The 22,270-nt window shown below is 44.3% G+C and overlaps 1 protein-coding gene and 1 pseudogene across 1 annotated transcript in view; both read left to right on the top strand.

Moving 5' to 3' along the window:
• Window positions 1–293: 293 nt before the first annotated feature.
• LOC114911891 (uncharacterized) overlaps window positions 294–22,270 on the top strand; it is a 171,532-nt gene continuing 149,555 nt past the window's right edge. Inside the window, exon 1 of the mRNA XM_029256355.1 lies at window positions 294–3,038. Within this exon, the coding sequence (XP_029112188.1) occupies window positions 294–3,038 (2,745 nt within the window). The remainder of the gene's footprint in view (window positions 3,039–22,270) is intronic.
• Window positions 17,236–17,354, top strand: LOC114911959 (uncharacterized; annotated as a pseudogene).

Below are 22,270 nucleotides of genomic sequence, written 5' to 3'. Positions count from 1 at the left end.
AGAAAATGCTCAAACGGAACCCAGTAATGCAGAAACAGTACTTTGCATTCATGGACAAAATCTTTCAAAATGGACACGCTGAAGTAGCACCACCACTAAGGGACAATGAGGAATGCTGGTTCCTTCCTACATTTGGAGTATATCATCCTCGGAAGCCCAACCAGATTAGGGTGGTGTTCGATTCAAGCTCACAATACCAAGGAATCTCCCTAAATGGTGTATTACTGACTGGCCCAGATTTAAACAACACGTTGATCGGTGTTCTGCTCCACTTTCGCAAGGAGAAAGTAGCCATGTTAGCAGACATCCAGCAAATGTTCGACTGTTTTGAGGTAAGCGAGAACCATCAAAACTTTCTTAGATTCCTGTGGTACGAAGAATATGATATCAACAAAAACATCATTGACTATCGAATGAAAGTTCATGTTTTCGGCAATAGTCCTTCGCCTGCCGTCGCCATCTACGGGCTGAGAAGAGCCATTAGAGAAGGTGCACCACATTATGGCGATGATACTGTTCAGTTTGTGGAAAGACATTTCTATGTCGATGATGGTCTCATATCTGTACCAACTGATCACGAAGCAATTGACCTGCTTAAAAGGACACAGACCTCTCTAGCGGAATCAAACCTTCGCCTTCACAAGTTCACCACAAACAGTCAAAACGTCTTAAAGGCCTTATCCCCAGAAGACTGTGCAACAACTGTCAAGGACTTAGACCTCAGCGGAGAGACACAATCCATCCAGCGCAGTTTGGGCCTCCTGTGGGAGATATCGACAGACACCTTTACGTTTTCTGTATCAACAGATCCAAAGCCCTTCACTCGTCGTGGTGTGTTATCCACTGTACCCAGCATTTTTGACTCTCTAGGTCTGCTGGCCCCTGTCACTGTCTGTGGGAGAGCCCTTGTTAGAAAGCTTACTGCTGACCTCTCCGATTGGGACACTCCGCTCCCAGAAGAAAAACGTGAAAAGTGGGACTCATGGCGCAAATCGCTTCACGATCTCAAGCAGATGCACATACCACGAACCTATACGGACATGTCACTTTGCAACAGTGAGCACATTGAGCTTAGTGTGTTCTCAGACGCCTCGATAAAGGCGATTGGAGCCGTTGCATATCTCAAGACCGTTCAAAAAGATGGTCACGCTGAGATCGGATTTGTCATGGCTAAAGGACGGTTAACACCCAAATCCGAACCTACCATCCCACGTCTAGAACTCTGTGCGGCTGTTTCAGCTGTTGAGTTGGCGGACCTCATCCAAGAGGAGCTAGATGTAAAGTTTGATAAGGTTAATTTCTACAGTGACAGCAAGGTAGTACTCGGATACATCCATAATACCACTAAAAGGTTCTACGTCTATGTGCACAACAGGATTCAGCTTATACGCCACTCTTCCAAACCAGAACAATGGCATTATGTTCCCTCTGAAGAAAATCCCATGGATCACATTTCAAGATTCCTGCCCGCCTCTTGTCTAGCGCAAACAACCTGGTTCTTTGGACCATCATTCCTACGAAATACCCCTGGAGAAAGCAAGCACACATGTGAAAGATTTGACTTAATACAACCGGAAAAGGACATTGAAATCAGGCCAGAAATAAAAACTTACAGTACACATCTGATGGAGAACATACTCAATCCAGATTGCTTCCAGCGCTTCTCTAGTCTTCATTCACTCCTTAGAGCTGTTGCATGCCTGACTCACATAGCTAAATCCTGCAAACAATCGGGCAAAGTTAGGGCGTGCAAAGGGTGGCACTGGTGTAAACAACCACGTTCACCCGAGGAACTTGACCAAGCTATGAATGTTATCCTCCAAGCTGCACAAAGATCTGCCTTCCAAAAGGAACTTGTGGCTCTGCAGGCTAAAAAGCCCATTCCGAAGGATAGCCCAATCATCACTGATGGCTTGATTCGCATTGGAGGCCGGCTACAACATTCGAACTTAGAAACTAATGAAAGGCATCCTGTGATTTTGCCAAGGAACAGCTATGTAGCCTTACTGCTGACACGCCATCACCATGAGCAAGTGAAACATCAGGGACGCCACTTCACGGAGGGAGCCATACGAGCAGCAGGATACTGGATCTTGGGTGGCAAAAGGCTCATCAACACAGTCATTCATAACTGTGTGACGTGCAGGAAGCTTAGAGGTAAAGTTGAGGAACAATACATGGCAGACTTACCTACAGAGCGTCTCCAAACATGCCCTCCATTCACCTATGTTGGACTAGATGTTTTCGGTCCGTGGATGGTTACTGCTAGGAGGACCCGTGGAGGACATGCAGAAAGTAAAAGATGGGCAATCATGTTCAGCTGTTTAAGTTCTAGAGCAGTACACATAGAGCTGATAGAGTCTATGGATGCATCAAGTTGCATAAATGCACTTAGGCGCTTTTTCGCCATCAGAGGACCAGCTAAGCAGTTGAGGTCCGACTGTGGCACGAACTTCATCGGTGCAAGCAAAGAACTTGGAATGGATAAAAACCAACTGGACTCGGGAATACAAAGATACCTTAGCGAGAAAGGATGTGTTTGGGAGTTTAATCCTCCTCATGCTTCGCATATGGGCGGCAGTTGGGAGAGAATGATAGGCGCTGCTAGAAGGATCTTGGACTCTATGTTGCTAAATGCCCGCCTCACCCACGAAGTTCTCTCTACATTAATGGCGGAAGTTGCTGCGATTATGAATGCACGACCATTAGTACCGGTTTCTACAGACCCGGACAACCCTCAGGTTCTTTCTCCATCCATGCTTCTCACCCAAAAGTCAGGTGCTCCACCACCACTTGGTGACTTCTCGGAGAAGGGTATGTACACTAAACAGTGGAAACAAGTACAAGCACTGGCAAACCAATTCTGGACACGATGGCGCAGAGAATACCTGCCTTATTTACAGCGCAGACAAAAATGGACCACCCATCGCAAAGACTTGCAAGTTGGAGATGTGGTCCTGCTCAAAGACAAGCAGGCCGAACGCAATTGTTGGCCTATGGCAAGAATAAGCTCCACATTTCCTGGAACCGATGGTCACGTTAGACAAGTCGAGGTTAAAACAGTTGAGCAGGGTACCGTGAAGACATTTCGCAGACCAATTATAGAAGTTGTTTTACTTCTCCCTTAAGATGTTTAGGTTGACCTGCGTATACATATGGGTAGTGACCTCACCGAGGTCAGGCGGGGAGTGTCATGTCTAGAAGACATTATTAGTTCTTTTTTGGGGTTTGGAACGTTTTCGTTTGTCGAAAAAGTTCGTTCAAAATTGAGCACATCACTTCCTGTTTTTTCCAAGCGCATCACTTCCTGTTTTTCCAAGCGCATCACTTCCTGTTTTTCAGCGCATCACTTCCTGTTTTCTGAGCGCATCACTTCCGGTTGTCAGACCAGGAAAAGCAAGGAAGCCACATGGTCAGAAGCACAAGGATCTGATTGCATCCACAGCTAAGGACTGAGAAATCAATGTCGTAAGTGACTGGAATTTATTATTTAGAGTTTAAAGATAGGATATTAAGAATTATTTTATAAAAATATAGAATAATTTACGTTCTAAGAATGTTTTTACAAACGAACGTGTACATGTAAGCTGTATGGTTATGTTAATGTTTGCCACATGTATATAATGTTTTGTTATGTAAAATAATGATACAGACTATTTTTGTAAATTGATTTTCTTTAATTTTTTTTGTATTTTGGTTATAGTTTTCACTCCATGTCTTGGTGAAGGAGTCATCAGTAAAGTCTCAAAAAATACGACGACTCGTCTCTTTATCTTGAATGGAGTTTAGCTTGGTGTTTAGTCTGCGGTTGTTACACCTTGACGAGAACACTAGAGTCAGACTCCAATAGCGAAACATACCACATAGCAGAGTACATCGACAGCTACCTGAACCCTCTGTCCCAGCTACATCCCAGCTATCTAAAGGACACATACAACTTCATTAGCAAGCTGAAGAACGTTTCTGTTCCAGAGGATGCAATAACCCTAACCATAAACACTCACCCCTAATCCTAATCCCTCACCTTAACCCTAACCCCAACCTTAACCCTAACCCTTACCCTAACCATCACCTTGACCCCAGCCCTCACCCTAACCCTATCCCCAGACCACACATGACTCAAACATGCTGAAAATTTTTTTTTTTCAAAAAATCTCTCATCCACAGCCTACCCCTATCCAAGAATACAAACCTGCCCTGGATACCTAATCCGCAACCACATCACAGCACATTCACCACAGAAATTTCAACCCCACCTACAATTCCACACTAGAACCACAAGGGGAAGATTGTGTGTACGAAGTCCATAACTCTCCTCAGCCTAACCCTAACCCTACTCCTAAACCCTAACCCTAAACCCTAATCCTAACCCCTAACCCTAACAACAACAAGGGGACTATATGTAAGAATGTCATGTGAGCGTTTGATGCTCAAACGGGGAAGTGTGGTTTGAGAAATTGCTCGTTCAAGTGTGGTGTGAAAATATGTTCAAGTAGTTAATATTTTCAAGTGATTAAAATGTTCTAATGTGATTTAAGAGTTAAGATGTTCAGAAAATCTATGCTGTCCATTTAATGCAATGGAGAAACATTGATAGGGAAAATGAAAAGCAAAGAAAATTTAACCTTTAGGATGCGTCTCAGCAGACTTCTTAAACGAGGACAAATTGTTTGGAGTAAAGATCACTTTTGTGTTGGATGCAAGAGAAGTTTTGAAAGTGTTGCTATGCCTTACAAGGATGTATGTATAAGCTTGCAAATGAAAGGAGGCAATGCAAACCGACCAGGGAGAGTCACCCAGCTGTTTGGGGCTCTCTTATCGGCCAATGTTGTTGTGAAAAGTCTCTACATGCCTCAGTGTTTTGTACGGATCTCCTGTGGCTAATCGGTTCCAGAAAAGCGAATATAATTTCTTTCACAAGGAATAGGGTTACGTTAGGGTTAGAGTGAAGGAAAAGGATAGGGATAGGGTGAGAGTTAGTGTTAGGTTTGATGAGAATAATAGGGTTGGGGTTAAAGCTAGGTATAGGGATAAGGACGCTCCACAAAAACAACGGGACCTGCTGCTCACGGAGTGTAGTCAGCAGGATTTCTACATTAGAGGTCGAGACAATGATCAGGATAGGATTAGAGATGGGGTAGGGTCAAGGATAAGGACAGGGTTAGGGACAGTGATAAGGATAGTGTTAGGGATAGGGCTGAGGGCAGTAATGGGGTTAGAGTTATGGAAAGGGTTAGGTTTAGGATACGCTTACAGTTAGGGTTGTGGACAGTAATAGGGTTAGGGATAAAGATAGTGTTAAAGTTAAGGTTAAGAACAGGCAAACAGGTTTAGTTTAGAGTTAGGGTTGGGGATAGTTATTGGAATAGGGAAAGGAAATTTATGTTCCGTATGCTTGTGTTCAAGTACACTGTGTCACCGCATGAGAAGAGCGCTTTATAAACATACATTTAATTGAATTGAACAGGGATAATGTTAGAGTCATGCTTGGGGACAGTGACAAGGTGAGGGATAAAGATAAGGATACGGATAGGGTAAAGGTAAAGGATAAAGACAGGGATGAGGACAGGTTTAGGGTTAAAGATAAGGATAAGGACAGGGATAGAATTAGGGTTAGGGAAAGGGTTAAGGATAAGTATAATGATCGGGTTTAGAATATGGTTAGAGTTAGGGAAAGGGTTAGGATAGGGTTACAATTAGGGTTGAGGTCAGGGTAAGGGATAGGGATAAGGATGGGGTTAGAGTTAGGGTTAGCATTAAAGACAGGGATAATATATGCTTAAGGTTTTGTTTAGGGGTACAGTTAGGGTTGAGTATGGTGATAGGGATGGGATTAGGGATAGAGATAGGGAAATGGATAAGGATAGGCATAAGGATATGGGTATGGTTAGGGTTTGGTTTACAGTTCAGGAAAGATATCGGGATAAGGATAAGAATGGGGATAGGAATAAGGATAGGCTTAGGGTCAGAGACAGAGTTGAGGAAAATGATAGGGATAGGTGTAGGGTTAGGTTTATATTTAGGGTGAGGGTTAGGGATAGGAATGAGGATAGGGATAGGTTTCAGGTTTGAGGTAGGGTTGAAAACAGGGATAGGGATAGTGGTAAAGTTACAATTTAGTCTGAGAAAGTGATTCGGTTAGGGTTAGAGTTAGGGTTATGGATAAGAATAGGGTGAAGTTTATGGTTAGAGACAGAGTTAACTACAATTATAGGTATAAGTTTGGGGTTAGGATTAAAATTAGGGTTTGGGATAGGAACATGGCTATGGATAAAGCTAGGGTTAGAGTGAGGGTTAAAGTTGGGATAGGGTTAGGAATAGGGATAGAGTTAACGTTAGGTCTGTGTTTGGATGAGGGTTAGGATACGATGTGGGTTAGGGATAGGGTTAGGGTTAGCCTTAGAGTCAGCATTAGACTTAAGCTCAGTGATAGGGATAGAGTTAGTTCAGATTGAGGAGAGGTATTGATAAGATTATTGATACAGATATGTTTAGATTTGGAATAGGATAGGGAAATGGTTGTTTAGGCTTAGGTTTAGGCTTTGGCTTAGGTTTAGAAATAGGGATAGTGTTTGGGGATAGGAATAGGGATAAGGATAGGGTTAGAGTTAAGGTTGGGGACAGTGATAGGGATTGTAGCAGACCCACCTGAGTGATGGCCAAGACTTCACTGATGATAGTTTGGTTGATTTATTGAAACTAAAATTGACAACCTCCACCAACGTAAGAGCTGGTGCAAAAAAAAGAAACACAAATATTTAACATTTAATTTCCGTTGCGTCCTTTGGCAACCACAGATTACATTGTATGTTAAACAGCCGTAACATAACCATCTCATTTCCATGGAGAACACAAGTACAATTACATAAAATAAAATAAAACAAACAAAAAAAACATTCACAACGATATATTACATTTACAAACCTTGTGCTTCTTCAGAGGGTTGCTAATCCTTATATTAAATAAATTCTTTCATTTTTGGAGCGTGCAGCTAAGAACAGGCTGGGCTAAGTTATATTCAATTCAGTTCAATTCAATTTATTTTTATAGGGTGCTCTTCTCATGCAGTGACACAGAGCGCTTGTCGTGACCACGGACAGGAGACGGGAGGTAGGTGTTTGGAACCAAGTGTGGGTGCATTTATTCAAAATCCAAAGACACCAAAGCAGACGAACTCAAAGGTCAGGGAAAGGCGTGGGTCTTTCGATGCGCAAACATCGTTTCTGGGGCAAGACAATACTCAGGACACAAAAAGGTAAACAGAGGTTGAAAACCAGGTGAACACAAGGACTAGGAACAGGACGTCAGGAAGAGTCCTTGAATCAGCAAGACGGAGCATTGTGCGAGAGAAAATTTCATCAATCGTTCATTCTACTTTTTGTAAGGCTCTTTATTTGCCTTTAAACTATGAATTAGGGATTGTCTGTAATAATTGCTTGCAGGAATGTGTAATGCACTCAGTGACAAGGACACATTAATAACTGCACCTGGTCTGCTGCTGTGCAAAAATAAGATAGCAACACCACATGAAGAAACCGTTCCCATGGGATGGAAGGAGCTAGCCTACCCACGCGTCTACAAGAAGAACAAGTCACAAAGGCTGAACGAACGCCTATAGTAGTGGAAGTTTACTAACTTTACTAAATATCTGTATTCTGCTTGCCCTCGGTGTGACTCTCCCCGGGAGGCTCACCCGTGTGCACATGTATTGAATTAAAGGCTTCTGTAACCTGAGACCAAGAGTCAGTGTTGTCCATCCATCATTTTTCCTATCACAGTTGCAAGATTCCACAACCTGGTGCTAGGACGGCACTGCATTTATCCCTGGTATTGATTAGCATCAGGTGCGGCTGCTGCTTGTGGGCGTGACAGCGCTTTAACACAGGCCTAAGACAAGAAAAACTAATACATTAGATAAGAAACAAAGAAGACAGCTGACTAATGACTACCATAATATAATACTTTTATAGAGCTATAAGTGTGCCTACTAGCCATGGAGGAAAGGAACAAAAACTCCCAACTAAAAAGCGAGGGAGAAAAAAACCTCTTGGGGTCAAAGGGCCAGTGGTTTCCCACTCCTCCTAGGCATTCTAGATTAGTAACAATTCTAAGCTAGTTAAGAAATAATAATGAGATTGTTACTATATGGTATCTTGAATCCCAAGATCAGCATGGTATGTCTCATCCATCATGGCAGTTGGTCATCATCTTTAGTCAGCATGGGATTCATCTGTCATTACCGGCCAGCCCCCTTGGGTCTTATGTAGCGAGGCAATGCTCAACAAGAAGAAAGAACAGAGTAAGTAATTTGTAACTTAAGTCAATTTAATATGCATTTGTATAAAGGTGGTAAAAACAAACACAGGCAAGTGGAATTACATTTTGAGGTGGAATGCCTGAGTGAACATGTAAGTCTTTAGTCTAGATTGAAGACAGAAACAGACAGGGCATTTCTGACAGTAACTGGCAAAGTATTCCACAGTTTAGGTGCTCCGTAACTAAAGGTGTGACCTCCTACTGAGGTCTTATTGATCACAGGTACTTTAAGGTAACCTACATCCAATGAACAAAGATATTGTCCTGGGATATAAGAATCAATAATCTCACAAAGGTAAGCAGGAGAAATGCCGTGTACTGCCTTATAGGTCAAAAGTAGGATTTTATAATCAACTCTAAATGCGACTGGGAGTCAATGTCATGATTTAAGTACCGGTGTTATATGGTCGTACTTCCCAGTTCTAGTCACAATTCTCGCAGCAGCATTTTGTACCAACTGTCGCCTGGATACAGGTTGGTATGGACAACCCGACAATAAAGCATTACAATAGTCCAGCTTCTTGAAACTAAAGCATGAATTAGTTTCTCAGCATCCCATCTATATAGGAATTGCCATAATTTAGCTACGTTTCTTAACTGAAGGAAGCATAACTTGGTCAAAGCATTTACATAAGATACAAATGACAGTTTCCCTTCGAATCCTTGACACAATCCGTATGCTTGAAGCTTAAACCATTTGTTGTACCGATTGGCGTGATTATATCGAGAGTTTTGGCATCACCACCCCCCCACAAGTACCTCTGTTTTACTAGCATTTAGAGTTAAAAATTTTTTACTCATCCATAATTTTATACTGGTAAAACAATTAGCTAAAGACACCACATGTGATGGATCATCAGGCTTAAACGATACATATAGCTGTGTGTCATCTGCAAACGAATGGAAATTCACATTGTGTTTGTGAATAATGTCATCCAATATCATCAACAACATGTATGAGTGCCATTTCAGTGCTATGACCAGTGCAGAAACCAGACTGAAATTTTTCAGATATATTATGATATATTATGATGATTAAGATAATTTGCAATTTGGGAAGCTACAATCTTTTCTAGAATCTTGGATAAAACGGTAGATTGGAGATCGGTCTATAATTAAATGGGTTATTTCAATCCAGATCCAATTTCTTTAGTAGGAGTCTAATAACGACGATTTTAAAAGCTTTTGGAACAGAACCATTTAGTAACAACGTATTAACAATAGGTTCTGCCAGCATGGAAACTGCGGCTTTCAGTAGTTTAGTGGGGATTGGGTCTAAAGGACAGGTCATACCTTTCACAGAGCAAATTAGCATGGTAATTTCCTCTACAGTTATTACGTCAAAGCTACTGAGATGGTGCGGACAACTAATATCATCGTCAGAAGCGCTTATGCTGGCTAAGATCAAATTAGAGGGCACTATGGATTCGCGGATATTCTCTAATAATTTATTATTGAAAAACAACATAAATTCATCATTAGTAATGGTAGCAGAAATACATTGTTTATCTTTGTGTTTACCAGTTAAGTTAGCCATGGTATTAAACAGGGGGCGGTGGCGCAGGCGCAGTGGGTTAGACCGGGTCCTGCTCTCCAGTGGGTCTGGGGTTCGAGTCCCGCTTGGGGTGCCTTGCGATAGACTGGTGTCCTGTCCTGGGTGTGTCCTCTGGCCCAATGCCCTGAGTTGCCGGGTTAGGCTCCGGTTCCCTGCAACCCTGTATGGGACAAGCGGTTCTGAAAATGTGTGTGTGTGGTATTAAACAGGAAGTAAGGGTTCTTCTGATTTTCATCAATTAAGTTCGTGTAGTATTCAGATCTGGCATGAAAAGTACTTTTTTACATTTTTTTAGACAATCGGACCAGGCTACATAATAAACGTTTAGTTTAGTTGAACGCCATTTACGCTCTAATTTACAACATTCTGATTTTATTGCATGAGTTGATTCGTTGAACCATGGCGAGGTTCTTACAGTTCTTCTACCAAAAATCATCACTTTTACTGAAGCTATGATGATGCCAAGACAACTAGCTATTACTGTCAGGCCCATAGGAAAGGAAACGACTGTTATCAAAGGCAATAATGCGGCTGATGAGGCAGCTAAGACAGCCTCCAATTGCAACATTCCTGTTCTAGCTCCTGTGGTTGCAGTACAGCCTACCTCCACATTTGAGGATATAGCCAGAATACAAGACAAAGCATACAAGACATATGAGCACTCTACCAGTCTATGGCGCTCCCACACTGGTGACCTTGTGGTCCCAGTGTCCCTGTTGTCCATTCTAATTATAGATGCGCATGGTCTTCACTATTGTGCAAGGGGGGAGGTAATACGTAAAATCAAAAAACAAAGGTACTGGTCCCCATACCTGCAAGCTATGGTAGATGATACATTGGCGATGTGTGAAATTTGCGCACAAAATAATATAAAGAAAGGAATTACTATGCCCATAGGACACATCCCAGTACTAGAAGGACCTTTTAAGCATCTGATGATAAATTATATGGACATGATAAAACAAGCGCAAAAAAAAGATACATGTTGGTGGTAGTAGATAGGTTTAGTAGGTGGGTGGAAGCAGTACCATCCAAAGATCAAGGGGCAGAAACAGTGATTAAATTTCTCACAAGAGAAGTTATACCGCGTTTTGGTATATCCTCAGAAATTAGTGTGGATAATGGATCTGCATTTATACAAAAAACTGTGAAAGGTGTGATGCAGCAGCTGAGAGGTTGGGTTGTGCATATCACCCGCAGTCGCAAGGAATGATGGAGAGAGTAAATGTAACTCATAAAGCTAAACTGAATAAAATCTGTGCAAGTGCTAATTTGAATTGGGTGGAGGCACTACCCTTGGCTTTGATGTCTTTTCACATTCAAACTAACAGAAACACCCACCTAACCCCGCATGAAGTGCTTACGGGTCGACCCATGCCTGTACCTTATTTACAAGGATCCTATAAAGGTCCATCTTTGGAGCAATTGCAAATGGAACTCAAAGAATATGAGACTCAAAAAATATATGAGATAACTGCTATACATAAGACTATCTACTTACAAGAAAAAAGGAAGGAGCTAGAGGAGCCTCCAGAAGTAAGCAACCCAGTCATCCCAGGGGACCAGGTGTACCTGAGGGTCTTTCGGAGGACGTGGAACAAGCCCAGACGAGAGGGTCCCTACAAAGTGGTCCGGGCGATGCCAACAGCAGTCCAGAAAGAAGGGAGCATGATGTGGCCTGAACCACTGCACCAGAGTTCCAAACAACGCAACACCAGTGGTCTAGGATGAGGTGCATCCAATGACGGACTGTGAAATGGGGCCCAGGGGGGCAATGAAAACCAACACTGCACCAGACACAGGGAGGGAAAAACAATTCCAACTCCCTGTTAAAGATCAGGGAGCCCCAGGGCAGGTGCCTACTGGCCTACCTAATAGTGATGATGGCCTACCTATTGTGGGTGACACTTCAAGTCCTGCCTCCAGTGCTGGCACAGGAAACTTTACCACCATTGAGTTCTCAGCACTTGACTAGAGCTCAGCAGGTGGAGACTGTGGTATCTGAGGCCTCTGTTTGTACCTCTTGTGCTACTCTAACAGAAGAAATGAAAGTAGAGGGCCATAGACATGAACGAAGTACAGGAATTAATGCTACTGTGCTATCATCTACTATACGAGCAAGTCAGAAGCCTATGACAAAACATAGACAGGTTCAGCCCAATAGCAAGCAGCCTAACAGAACACAAGAAAAAATGTGGGCGAAAGCTATGGACAATGAATGGTACAACTGGGCAAATTATACAGCATCGAAATCAGAACAGGGAGATTGTGCTATGTGCGCTGTCACCGTTAAAAACGGTAATGGTAGTCCCCAACCCATATGACTATAACCATTACGCAGACTTTAATAGAGAATATTATCACTTTGGCAGTTCAGTAAGACCGTACTGTCTCACTGAATGTTTGGCGTATCTGTGAAACTTGAACAACCCATGGGAGACTTTGGTAGGATGGGGACACCAGTGAAAATGACCTCAGTGACTCTGATACTACAGAAGATCATGAATAAAAATCAACAATGGTAGCTGAAGAAGTTGCTGTTCAAAGTTACTGGATTTCAGTTTTCCTTTATGAACTGACGTATCGGATGTTTCTTGAATATTATCCACCTCAATGTATTTTGATAGAGACAATGGATGAGGATTCTTTCTGTGGCTGTCAAGTCTCCATCAACCAGCACATCGGCGACACCTGCTGTTCACTGATGGGAACAGGGATAAAAAGGGACGCCGAGGAGACGGCAATTGTGGAACCTTGTTCAGCGACTTCTCTTGCATTCCTGAGTGTGTTTCATGTAACTCCTTCCAACCTTGACCTTTGCTTGTTTGTTCTTTGACCACGATTATCTCCTCATCCTGTGTATCCTGTTTGCTGATCGCCTGACCTTCACCTGTCCCTGACTTCTCTTTTGGATTACATCTGTCTACTGTAATAAACATCGATTTGAAGACTTCTGCACTTGAGTCCGTCATCGTGTGGCACGAAATTATGACAGAGGCTAAATGACAATGTTGTGTTTTGGAAATATTTCTATGCATTTTGTATTTTTGTGGTGTATGCCTGATATCTATGCAACCAAGTCTATTTTGACTGATCCATATATTTTTCTGACATAGCATAAAGCAGCTGGGGAGCTGATTCTGGTGTCAAAAAGACATTGTCACTCAGAGGAGGGCAGAGTACTAATTTTCCCCATGAAAGTCGGGGTTTTTCGCCTACTCCAGATGAGGGCTGTTTATCATGTTTATCATGTGAGTGTATATGTATGGTTTTGTATGAACAATATGTAACCTGTATGTTCATGTGTATCTCTACCTCAGAAGGCAGGTGGCTGACAGTGACCCACACTGACCAGTTTGACTGAGAATTCCAGATAAATGCAACTTTGAGAGGAATCCAGAGTTGAGACAGCACTTCTTCACCTTTATGGAGAAGGTCTTCTGTAACAACCGTGCTGAGGAGGGACTCACTGTCAAAGAAAGTGAAGAGTGCTAGTATTTACCACTCTTTAGTGTGTACCATCCTAAGAAACCTGGCAACATCAGGGTGGTTTTTCACTCCGGTGCCCGTTACGATGGTGTCTTGCTCAGTGATGTTCTTCTGTCTGGACCAGATTTGAATAACAGCCTTCTTGGAGCGTTTATATGTTTCCGCAAGGAAGCTGTGGCCATAACAGCAGACACTGAACAGATGTTCAACTGCTTCCTTGTAAGAGAAGATGACCGCAATTTCCTAAGGTTCTTGTGGTTCCGTAACAATAAGCTGTCTGAAGACATCATTCAATACTGTATGAGGGTTTGGGAACAGTCCTTCTCTTGCCGTGGTCATCTACTGTCTCCACCAGTCTGTTCAAGAAGGGGCCACTGAGGTCAAGCATTTTGTTAATCCTCTCCTCTATGTCGATGATGGCCTAAGGTCTCTCCCCACAGTCAAGGCTGCAGTTGAGCTGCTCAAAAGACACTAAATACCTTTTCTGGTTTCAACCTACAGCTCAACAAGATTGCCTCTAACAGAGAGGATCTAGAGGCTTTTCCATCAAAAAAATATGCCCGTGACCTCAAAGACATTGATCTTGAATCTGACATGTCTTCCCACACAACACAACCTAGGTTTAAATTGGAATTTGAGATCTGACAGTTTCACCTTTGAAATGGCAGATGAAGCAAAATCCTTCACTTGCAGTGGTGTATTGTCCACAGTGAACAGCATTTCTCGATCCTCTTGGCTTTCTCACACCAGTAACGGTTCAGGCTAAGGCTATCCTCAGAGTTCTCACCAGCCAGAATGGTGATTGGGACATGTCACTTACCAAAGAGATGGAAAATGCGTGGCACAGATGGCGGTTTTCATTTGGAAGTGTAAGAAGTCCCATAGTCCAAGAAGGCATGAAGAAAATTTTATTTCCTTTCCTGGAACCGATCAGCCACAGGAGATCTGCACGAAACGCTCAGACACGGAGAGACTTTTCACGACATCATTAGCTAATGGGAGACCTCCATACAACTGGATGTCTCCCTGATTGGTTTGTGTTGCCTCCTTTTATTTGCAAGCATATGCATGCATCATCATGTGGCATGACAACACTTTTGAAACTTCCTTTCCGTCCGACGCAAAAGACGATCCACTCTGAACAAAAGTGGGTCGGTACATCGGCGGTCAACAACTAACTGTTTCGTTTCCCTATCAACATTTTTCCCTTACGTTAAAACAGACAGCATACTCTTTCTAGACATCTTAACTTTTACATCACACCAGAATATGTCAATAACTTGAAAATATTAACTACTTGAACATATTTTCACACCACACTTGAACGAGCAATTTTTTACACCACATTCCCCCCTTTGAACACGAAACACTGACATATAGTCCCCCTCGTCATCATCTTATAACAAGAGATTATTCTGGTACTGCAATATCATGGTTTTCACAAGTATAACAGAGGAGGCAATTCTTGCAACCATACTTTTCATACAAGAAATGCAACATTGAAATGAAAGGAACACACTTCCAACAGAAAGATGTGAAAGAATTTCCTTTTCTGGAACTGATCAGCTGCAGGAGATCCACACAAAACATTCAGACATGGAAAGACAATTCATGACATCATTAGCTGATGGGAGACCCCTTTCCAACTGGGTGACTCCCTGTTAGGTTTGCATTGCCTCCTTTTATTTGTAAGCTTATACATACATCATCATGAGGTATGGCAACATCTTCGAAACTTCCCTTGCTTCTGATGCAATAAGAAGATAAGATACTTTATTGTGGGGGGCACGGTGGCGCAGTGGGTTGTTCCGGGTCCTGCTCTCTGGTGGGTCTGGGGTTTGAGTACCGCTTGGGGTGCCTTGAGGCGGACTGGCGTCCCATCCTGGGTGTGTCCCCTCCCCCTTTGGCCTTATGCCCTGTGTTGCTGGGTAGGCTCCGGTTCCCCGCGACCCCGTATGGGACAAGCGGTTTGGAAAGTGTGTGTGCGCGCACTTTATTGTCACTCTACACAATATAATAAAATTCCGTATGGCAACCCTCAGAAGAACCGCAGCACAAAGAACACTTGATAAGAAGAACCAAATAAGTAAGTAAATAAAAAAGAATCAGGATGGAATGAAGAAGAATTGCACTGAAGAGCTTTGGAGTCTTCAGTCCTTAACAGCCTTTGGGGGGGTGAGGGGGTAGTAATGGAGGCCGCAGTTGGCTTTGTGATCAGCCTCTTCTGGTTAGGCAAGGAGGGTGTGATGGAGGCCACAGCTCTGGGAGAGAAGCTGTTCCTCAGTCTGCTGGTGCAGGCTTTTATTGTCCTGAACTGTTTGCCAGATGGCAGAAGGTGAAACAGGGAGTGACTGGGGTGTGTGGTTTCCTTGATGATATTACCAGCCTATTTTCTCAGTCAGCTAGCAAAGATTGTGTCCAAGTTGGGGAGCTCTATCCTGGCAATGTACTGGGCCACCTTTACCACACAATGCAGCTCTTTCTGCTCGCCAGCTGTACATCCGGCATACCACAAGGCAGCACGGTTGGTCAGGATGCCTCATGGCCGTCCTGTAGAAATTTAGCGGGAGTATCTGTGGGAGCTGGGCGTGTTTCAGTTTCCTACGGAAGAAGAGTCTTTGTTGGATCTTTTTGATCAGGTGTGAGGTGTTGCATGTCCATGTCAGCTGTTTTGAAACATGGACTCCAAGGAACTTTTGGCTCTCCACACTTTCCACTATTTCGCCTTGTATGTGGAGGGGGGTGTACCCCTGCGACATGACCATCTATGTCCATCGCATTGCCCTGAAAGTAAAAGTAAACCAGTATTGTGAGTCAGGGAGAACAGGGATTGAGAAAAATGGATTTGCTAGATCTATAACGGAAATTTAATTTGCAATTGGAGGCACTGTCAAGCAGTGATTGGCACAGCCATCTCCTCCTTAGTATAGTGTGAGTATCCCCACCTGTCACGTGGGAGACCAGGGTTTCATTACCTGACAGGTCACGCCCCAGACCCTTTTGAGCTGTGTGGGCAATGTGGCCGTCACTCCTCTTGCAGCGCTTTGTAGTGAAAAGGCTATGTCCTGCTGTCTCACCTTGGCAGCGCTGCAGCTGTTATTCACAGGGACAAGCCACAGACCGCTCAGCACAGGGGCTTTCACCTGCTCTGTTACTGACCTGGGTTGGTTCACCTCTCCCTAGATGGCCTGGTGCACCAAGGCTCCCCAAGAAGAACCATCTCGATGCTGATCGTCACCAGGGCTCCTGTTCGCCATAACGCGCCATAGCAGTGTCTGGAAGCACTGTTCAATACTTAATTTCTGCAGGATTTCACTGGATTTTAATTCTTCCTCGTGGTTAACACTTTTGTTTTTCCTTGATTTTTTGGAGTTTATTCATAATTACATATTCTACTGTTCAGTTTCATTTACTTTTGTTGCATGATTTTAATTTGGGGGGGGCGCGGTGGCGCAGTGGGTTGGACCTGGTCTTGCTCTCCGGTGAGTCTGGGGTTGAAGTCCCACTTGGGGATCCTTGCGACAGACTGGCGTCCCATCCTGAGTGTGTCCCCTCCCCCTCAAGCCCTTCGCCCTGTGTTGCCGGGTTTGGCTCTGGCTCCCCGCGACCCCGTATGGGACAAGCGGATTCAGATGATGTGTATGTGTATGTATGTGTGTGCGTGTGTGTGATTTTAATGTATGACATCGATCGCTGATACTGAAAGTCGTCATGAGTACTTTTCATTGCAGTCTCATGAGTTTTTACAAGAGAGAGGCAAAAGTTCGCTCTGCTTCATGTGGCCAAAGCCCAAGTATGTGCTGCATGCTCAAGCGCTCTTTGTGTGCACCCTTCCCGGGCAGCAGCTACAAATAAGGCAAACAGCGCTCGCAGTCTCTTACAGCCATACAACCCTGAATACTCTTGATCTCATCTGATCTCTGAAGCTAAGCAGGGTTGTGCCTGATTAGTGCTTGGATGGGAGACCGCTTCGGAACACCAGGTGCTCTAAGCTTTCTTCTTATCACGTGTATAGCCGCTCTCAGCCACCCCTCACTTTTTCAGGCTCCAGCCAGGGGTTCCACCTGCAAGCTCAGGAGGACGGCAACTATTTTCTGGAAACACTCTTCTGTTATGTCTGCAATCCGTGAAGCAACCAGGTCTGCACGAGGTTCAGTGGAACAGAACGCATCAACTTTATTTCTACACACTCAGCCCACACAAGCGAAAAGCACAAGCGCCGACGCATCGGCGCTGCGCATGTTTATACATACACAACATCCCTCCCCTACTAGACCTTGCCCTTTAAAGCAGATGATCCTAGTGTGAGGGTATGGATGATGGATGGAAGCAGCAGTGGAGAATTGAAGTAATTGGACCAAAAAAGGTTTATTTTTCTTTACTAAAAGGTGTTCTTCAAAACACATTAACCCTAGCCAAATACAAACATTAAATTACAAAGAACATGAGGCCTATGAGCCATGGGCTAAACCCCTTGCATCAACAGCAATGCATAGCTCTCCTATTCACTACATGAGAGTCTGTCTACATAAGTTTGCATCAATTGGCAACCCCTCCTAGTGACCTAATACAAACTTATATAGCAGTAACTCCACCCTTCTGATTATACCATAATAGCCTCAACTATTCCAAAATACATTTCCCTAAAAATTACATCCAACATAAATACTAAAATATACAAACAATACAAAACATTTTCTACTATAAATATCCCTACATTACAACTTATAAAAACATTTATCACATTACACAATAAAACACCCCTGTCTAGTTGGTTGTGCCCAAGTACTCCCACCTAGAAATACCCCAAATGGTTCACTCCATCCGGTTTACAACACAAGGTACCAAACACCACAGAATGCCAGATAGCTGTATGGCAAGCAAAAAGTTTACAGAAATGATTTTAAAAAACAATAAATGCATTTACTTTTCACAATCACTTGTACTTGTCATACTTTGATAAAAGAAATGTTATTAATTAATGGTAAACAGACAGATACCTGTAGGCCTTTCCCGGCACCCAATCTAATTCAACAGAAAGTGTTAAATGGAATACTAGACCAGAACAAGCAATGTAGCAGTACAAAGTGAATGCATGTGACAGGCAACACAGCAACAAGGTTCAGCACTTCATTGATGGTATTTTGCCGACATCTTACTGATTCCTTCCTACCAACTTGCCTGTCACACCTCTGTCTGTGACACCTAGTCCAAAAGCAGATGATTTTGAGAGTGCCTTTTTTTTTTTATTTTTAAAAGAGACACTAAAGGAGCTCAAAATGCCAACAGAACTTGCAGAAACAAACTAGCCTCCTTGTGTCACCAGCTCCCAGTGGTCACAGGTCCAATCGCTGGGGTGGTTTAGGAACCCTTGTTGAGTGCCACAGCACAGGAGGTGTCAGACTCCCTGGAGACCTTTATGGGTGGTTAGGCAAGGCCAAAAGTCCCAGGGGATGATGCTAGTTCATGTGGTTCAGTCACTTCTGGCCCTGACCAAGAAATATCTGGGGTATCTGGTGCAGGGATTTGGGGACCCTTAGCAACAGGATCTTCCAGGTTAATGCCACATTCCAGTTGGTTTTGGTGGGCAAAGCTGGTATCCCTGGAGCATATCTGGTATATATGCTGACACCACATCTCCTGTCTGACTTGGACCACATACGAAACCTGCCCAGTCACCTTTGCTACAGTTCCAGGGACAGGGACACACACACACACACACACACACACACACACACACACACACACACACACACACACACACCCGCTCATCCCATACAGGGTCACAGGGAACCGGAGCCTACCCGGCAACACAGGGCATAAGGCCGGAGGGAGAGGGGGACACACCCAGGACTGGACGCCAGTCCGTCGCAAGGCACCCCAAGCAGGACTCGAACCCCAGACCCACCGGAGAGCAGGACTGCGGCCCAACCCACCGCACCACCGTGCCACCGTGCCCCCGCTCCTCCGCTCCTCCGCGCCCCCCGCCCTGATTCCAGGGACCCATTTCCTTAATTTACCCCGTAATTTGAGCCAACACCATATCACCAACATGAAGGAAGCAAATGCCCCTGGCCGGCACTGGAGCTGATTTGAAATGCACTTCCGGCCAATGTCTGGAAAACAGATATCCCAGCAAGCAGCGAATGGGCCTCCCAAACATCAATACTGAAGGTGACAACCCAGTGGCTGCATGAAGTGTGACTCTGTACTCAGCAGAAACTGGGTCCAGGCACTGGTCAATCACCTTTGACCCCATACTAAAGGTTTGTTTCGAACCTTTTGCTAGACTATTTGGATGTAAGGGACTGACGTGATATGCTGCACTCCATTTCATTTCAGGAAACCCCTGAAGTTGGCAGACACAAACTGCGGTCTGTTATCGGAAACTAACTGTTCAGGAAGACCATAGCGAGCAAAAAAAGTTCTGGTTTCTTCCACAAGACAGGCGGAAGTGGAAGGCATCTTGATCACCTCAGGCCGCTTAGAAAACGCATTCACCACTACCAAATACATGCTACCGTGGATCGGCCCTGCAAAATCCATGTGCACTCTTTGCCAAGGGGTATCCGGGTATTCCCACGGGTGCAAGGGAGCACGACCCCTGGACGGTCTCCACTGCTGACACTTGTCACACCTTCTAACCAGTCTTTAAGTGCTTGGTCCATACCTGGCCACGACACTTAACTTCGGGCCAGGGCTTTTAACTTCACCACTCCCAAATGTCTACTATGTTTCAAGTTTATTGTCATAGATACAAGTACCATGTACATGTATCATGAAAATCTTCCTGAATGCTTCTCCACAGACTATGGGCAAGGACAACAGAAATACTGCACAGACAAAACAGTGTCAATGACAGTAAATAATAGCAGCAATTACAGCAATAACAATAAATAATGGTAACAGTAGTAACAATAATGGTAACAATCAGAGAACACAGAACAAGAAAATGAGAATGCTTAAAATGACAGTGTAATTTACCAATGTGCTTGGGTGGAGCAGTCCAACTCTAGTTACTAAAGGTGGCACATTGGTTAGTGTTGTATACTCTTACAGCAGTGGGGTAAAAGCTGTTCCTGTACCTAGCTGTTCGGATTCGAATAGACCTAAGCCATTTTGCAGATGGCAGGGAAGAGACAAGTGCCCGTGCGGGGTGACTATGATCTTTGACGATGCGCATCGTCTTTCTGAGGCAGCGTGTGGTGTAGGTGTCCTCGACTGCTGGTAGCTGTGTGCCGATGATTTCCTGAGCTGTTTTGACCACCCTCTATAGGGCTTTCTTGTCCTGTATGGAGCAGCTTCCACCCCAGGATATAATACACCCTGTGAGGATGGACTCCACAGCACACCTGTTAGAAAGTGGTGAGGACTGTAGTGGACATCCTGGCTTTCTTCAGATGCCTGAGGAAGCGGAGGCATTGATGGGCCTTTTTGATGGTCGATGCTGTGTGCTCAGTCCATGTGAGTTTGGCAGTGAGGGTGACCCTGAGGAATTTGAAGCTGTTGACCCTCTCTACCATGTCCCCTCCTACGTAGATGGGTGCCTGAACCGTATCCTGTTTCCTGAAGTCAATCACTAGCTCCTTAGTTTTACTGACATTTAGAGACAGGTTGTTGTCCTGGCACCACTCTGCCAGGAGCCTCACCTCCTCTCTGTAGGCCTTCTCATCGTTGTTGGTGATCAGACCCACAATGGTGGTATCATCAGCAAACTTTATGATGGTGTTGGAGCTGTGACTGGCTACACAGTCATGTGTGAACAGGGAGTATAGCACTGGGCTCAGGCCACTTCCCTGTGGAGTGCCAGTGTTGAGGATCAGTGGGGAGGAGGTATTACTGCCAAGCCGCACACGCTGGGGTCTGTTGGTGAGGAAATCTAGGATCCAATTGCACAATGAAGCACTCAGTCCCAGCCCTAGTAGTTTCTGGGTCATCTTGGTTGGGATGACAGTGTTAAATGCTGAGCTATAGTCTACAAACAATAACACTGCATAGCAGTTTTTATTATCCAGGTGAGACAGAATGGTGTGAAGTGTGTGTGTGATATTGCGCCTTCAGTGGATCTGTTGTGGTGGTAGGCAAACTGCAGTGGGTCCAGAGTGTCTGAGATTGTGCCCTTAATGTGTCCCAGCACCAGCGTCTCAAAGCATTTCATTGCAATGAGGGTTAGTGCCACTGGGCGATAGTCATTAAGGCAGCTCACTTTGTTCTTCTTAGGAATGGGGATGATGGTGGTGTTTTTGAAACAAGTGGGTACATTTGAGCTTTTCAAGGAGGTGTTAAACATGTCCGTGAAGACAGTAGCCAGTTGCTCATTGCATGTTTTTAAAACTCGCCCTGAAATTCCGTCCAGTTCAGAAGCTTTACAGATGTTGAGTCGGCTAAAAGGTCTTCTCACCTGTGCCACAGAGACGGTGAGACTGGCGTTATCATGTACTGTGGGGATGCGCAGCGGGGGGGTCTTTGTTCTCGAACTCCAAGCGGCCATAAAACACGTTCAGTTCGTCTGGGAGAGACGCAGAGGCACCTGTTAATGACTGCCTTTGTGGTTTATAATCCGTTAATGTTTGGATTCCCTGCCACAGCCTACGTGCATCTTGAGTGCAGTTAAACTGTGATTCCACCTTCCTGCTATATTCCCGTTTTGCGCTGGCGATGGCTTTATGGAGCTCGTCCTTGCTCTTCTTGTACGCGTCCGTGTCTCCGGACTGAAACGAACAAGTTCAAGCGCAGATCTTATTTCAGATTGTGGTGGTAATCCATGGTTTTTGGTTGGGGAATAAGCAGACGGTTTTATGTCGTATGCAGACATTTACACAGAACCCGATGAAGTCCGTGACCACTGTGGCATACTCGTCCAGATTGGAGGATGATTTTCTGAACATGTCCCAGTCCACAGAGTCAAAG

The sequence above is a fragment of the Scleropages formosus genome, chromosome 11 (assembly GCF_900964775.1).
Source record: "Scleropages formosus chromosome 11, fSclFor1.1, whole genome shotgun sequence".
NCBI classification, from domain to species: Eukaryota; Metazoa; Chordata; class Actinopteri; order Osteoglossiformes; family Osteoglossidae; genus Scleropages; species Scleropages formosus.
Note: the sequence above shows the minus strand (reverse complement) of the source record. Positions and strands in the feature narration are given on the sequence as shown.